The sequence below is a fragment of the Sinocyclocheilus grahami genome, unplaced genomic scaffold, assembly GCF_001515645.1.
Source record: "Sinocyclocheilus grahami isolate Dianchi unplaced genomic scaffold, SAMN03320097.WGS_v1.1 scaffold291.1, whole genome shotgun sequence".
In the NCBI taxonomy this organism is placed as follows: Eukaryota; Metazoa; Chordata; class Actinopteri; order Cypriniformes; family Cyprinidae; genus Sinocyclocheilus; species Sinocyclocheilus grahami.
The window spans coordinates 888,000-891,945 of NW_015505470.1; the positions used below are offsets into that span (position 1 = coordinate 888,000).

General features: G+C 40.1%; 1 protein-coding gene across 6 annotated transcripts in view; it reads left to right on the forward strand.

Annotated features, from left to right (window-relative positions):
* Positions 1–3,946, forward strand: part of LOC107600769 (rho guanine nucleotide exchange factor 12-like) — a 97,223-nt gene that overhangs the window by 52,865 nt on the left and 40,412 nt on the right. For all 6 annotated transcript variants that reach the window (XM_016292727.1, XM_016292728.1, XM_016292731.1 and 3 more), the window contains one exon: positions 3,406–3,500. In XM_016292727.1, coding sequence (XP_016148213.1) covers positions 3,406–3,500 — 95 coding nt within the window. The remainder of the gene's footprint in view (positions 1–3,405; positions 3,501–3,946) is intronic.

The window sequence follows — 3,946 nt, forward strand, 5'->3', positions numbered from 1 at the left end:
TATCTTTTCATTTTTTTTTATTATTTCAAATATCAGTATTCAATGTTTTATGTTTAATATATCAAAACATTATTTATGCATTTGTAACTGCAGGTTAAATGCATTAATGTTCTGCATTAAACAGCGTGTAAACACATCTAAATGCCACTTCAGGTGCAGTTTATGTCTGGATTGCAAAGATGAATTTTGTTGATACTGATTTTATTTGCTTGGTAAAAGCCCAAATGTCTTATTCGTATTCACTGATTAAATGCGTGTGCTCAGTGTGAGTCAGAGAGAATAGAAGAAGAGAGATGCAGGTCAAGTGCAAAACTGCATGTATTTAAAATCGACTAGTTAGCAGAGTAACTGTTGTTGAGATAAATGGGAATTGGTTATGATGCTGTTTTTTTTATTTTATTAAAAGTTTTTGTCTTGTTCTATTAATTTTTGTTTCAAGATGGATTTAAATACCATTCAGAAATTCAATGACTAAAACTTCTCCTATGCTGATGAGTGTTTTTAATGTCTGTTTAAAAAATAATGTTCATATTTTGCCACATAACGAAAAAAAAAAGCCTCATGCCAAGCTTGGTTCAGGTTTTAAAATGTCATGTGCTGTTAAACCCCTAAAACTTATTGAAATTTATGATATTTAAAAAATATATCTATAGTGGGTACGGAAAGTATTCAGACCCCTTAAATTTTTCACGATGCAACAAGTTTTTCACATCTGGATTTGGGGATCCTCTGCCATTCTTCCTTGCAGATCCTCTCCAGTTCTGTCAGGTTGGATGGTAAACGTTGGTGGACAGCCATTTTTAGGTCTCTCCAGAGATGCTCAATTTGGTTTAAGTCAGGGCTCTGGCTGGGCCATTCAAGAACAGTCACAGAGTTGTTGTGAAGCCACTCCTTCGTTATTTTAGCTGTGTGCTTAGGGTCATTGTCTTGTTGGAAGGTAAACCTTTGGCCCAGTCTGAGGTCCTGAGCACTCTGGAGAAGGTTTTCGTCTAGGATATCCCTGTACTTGGCCGCATTCATCTTTCCCTTGATTGCAACCAGTCGTCCTGTCCCTGCAGCTGAAAAACACCCCCACAGCATGATGCTGCCACCACCATGCTTCACTGTTGGGACTGTATTGGACAGGTGATGAGCAGTGCCTGGTTTTCTCCACACATACCGCTTAGAATTAAGGCCAAAAAGTTCTATCTTGGTCTCATCCGACCAGATAATCTTATTTCTCACCATCTTGGAGTCCTTCAGGTGTTTTTTCATGTGTCTTGCACTGAGGAGAGGCTTCCGTCGGGCCACTCTGCCATAAAGCCCCGACTGGTGGAGGGCTGCAGTGATGGTTGACTTTCTACAACTTTCTCCCATCTCCCGACTGCATCTCTGGCGCTCAGCCACAGTGATCTTTGGGTTCTTCTTTACCTCTCTCATCAAGGCTCTTCTCCCCCGATAGCTCAGTTTGGCCGGACGGCCAGCTCTAGGAAGGGTTCTGGTCGTCCCAAACGTCTTTCATTTAAGGATTATGGAGGCCACTGTGCTCTTGGGAACCTTAAGTGCAGCAGAATTTTTTTTGTAACCTTGGCCAGATCTGTGCCTTGCCACAATTCTGTCTCTGAGCTCTTCAGGCAGTTCCTTTTGACCTCATGATTCTCATTTGCTCTGACATGCACTGTGAGCTGTAAGGTCTTATATAGACAGGGGTGTGGGTTTCCTAATCAAGTCCAATCAGTATAATCAACCACAGCTGGACTCAAATGAAGGTGTAGAACCATCTCAAGGATGATCAGAAGAAATGGACAGCACCTGAGTTAAATATATGAGTGTCACAGCAAAGGGTCTGAATACTTAGGACCATGTGATATTTCAGTTTTTCTTTTTTAATAAATCTGCAAAAATGTCAACAATTCTGTGTTTTTCTGTCAATATGGGGTGCTGTGTGTACATTAATGAGGAAAAAAAATTAACTTAAATGATTTTAGCAAATGGCTGCAATATAACAAAGAGTGAAAATTTTAAGGGGGTCTGAATACTTTCCGTACCCACTGTATATGTATATAATAAAATGTGTATTTCCATTACAGGTTTAGGTCTTAAATTTCATATAAGGTGGTATTAAAAAGGTCTTAAAAAGTCTTAAATTTAACTTGTTCAAGTCTGCAGAAACCCTGAGTCTTTTCAGATTCGAAAGATGTATTACTTTTATCTGTATGACCAAAAATGAGGGAGTATTTTAGGAGCAAGTGACCGCACCGACGCCTCCATCTGTCCTGCAGTGATTGCTGCTGTTCAGCTTCCTCGCTCCGAACAGACACTATAGCGCTCATTTCTCTAGGTTAACATTAGATTGAGCGGCCATGTAAAGTTGCTGTTACTAACATATTTCAGATAAAAAGCAATATTTGAGGTCTATGAATGATAGACGAGCATTTGGATGTCCTGCCCGATGTACTGTATTACCACATAGACCAGTCGTTAACGATCTGTTCGTCATGGACTGTGTGACTTTGCCACTTCCTGGGGATTTTTTTTTCTGCGACTTACCGACTAATAAAATTTTGGTCGATCAAGCCTCTTCTGGTCGACTAACAGTTAGTCAACTATTAGGGGGCAGCCCTAGAAAAATCGTTGAATGAAGTCATTATTTTTGTTTTCTTTGAGCACAACAGTATTCTCGTAGCTTCATATAATTAAGGTTGAACCACTGATGTCACATGGACTATTTTAATGATGTCCTTACTACCTCTCTGGGCCTCGAACGTGTCAGTTGCGTTGCTGTCTATGTCAGAGTCAGAAAGCTCTCGGATTTCATCAAAAATATCTTAATTTGTGTTCTAAAGATGAACGAAGTTTTTACAGGTTTGGAACGACATGAGGGTGAGTAATTAATGACAGAATTTTAATTTTTGGATGAACTATCCCTTTATATTTTTGTGACAGATGGGAAGATAATTGCATTAAGTGTGCAAAAATACCTAAATAATTGCAGTCGTAGGGACAGAAACAATTAAAAAAAAAATAATAATAATGATAATTTTACACAATATGTTGGCGCCAATAGCCTTGTGGGCAGCGTGCCGACATGTAGCACTGTCCCGGCTAGCGGACCTTTCCCAACCCCCTTATATATATATAAGGTATATTGGTATATGGGCAACTAGTTGATCATCCTGACCCACCCCTAGTCACGATAGCTCTCTATAATCGTCAAATTCATAGTCAACAGTAGTTTGCATTGTGTTGGTCAGAAATGTTTTGTCTGCTGTCTCTGGGCCTGTTTTTGGACGGGGGGCATGAGTGTGACCTTTTGTAAGTGGATCCACATTTCCTGTCTAGTTTTTGTGTGCTTCTGGATAAGAATAGCACGATGTGGCAGTGACGGTGACCCTTTTTTCCCCATTTGTGTGTATGTGTGCACAGGACAGGAAGTATTCTCAGCAAGGACCATCCCCCAGACAAAAAGCCCAAAAGCGACAAGGCGTCAGTCCCCCCCTCGCATGAGTTTGACCCCACAGGTAAGAACCCGTCTGTTTGTCTCCTTTTGAAAGACATCTAAATAATGCATAACTGTCTATCTGTCTCGTTTTCACCACTCCAAGAGTATTTTGGGGTGCAAAACAAGATGTTTCAGTGTTATTTTGTTTGAAAACTAAAAGTAACTGACCAATTTAATCAGGTTATTTATAGTCAAATGCTTATATCTGGGTTGTGACAGCTTGGATAGTGTGCAGATACAGTGCACATTGCTCTAAAGACCAGTGAACTGTATGTCTGTAGATTTATTGTAGCTGAGAGATTGAATGCAGACCCAGTGTGCTGCTGCTGGACTGCTTCAGTTTGTATGAAGATAATTGCAGCAGGAACATGTTAGCTGTGACATCAGAGGGACCACAGGGACCTCAATCATCATTTAAATGCTGGAGTAGCACCTTGTTTAAAGGCTTAACACTGACTTTGACTT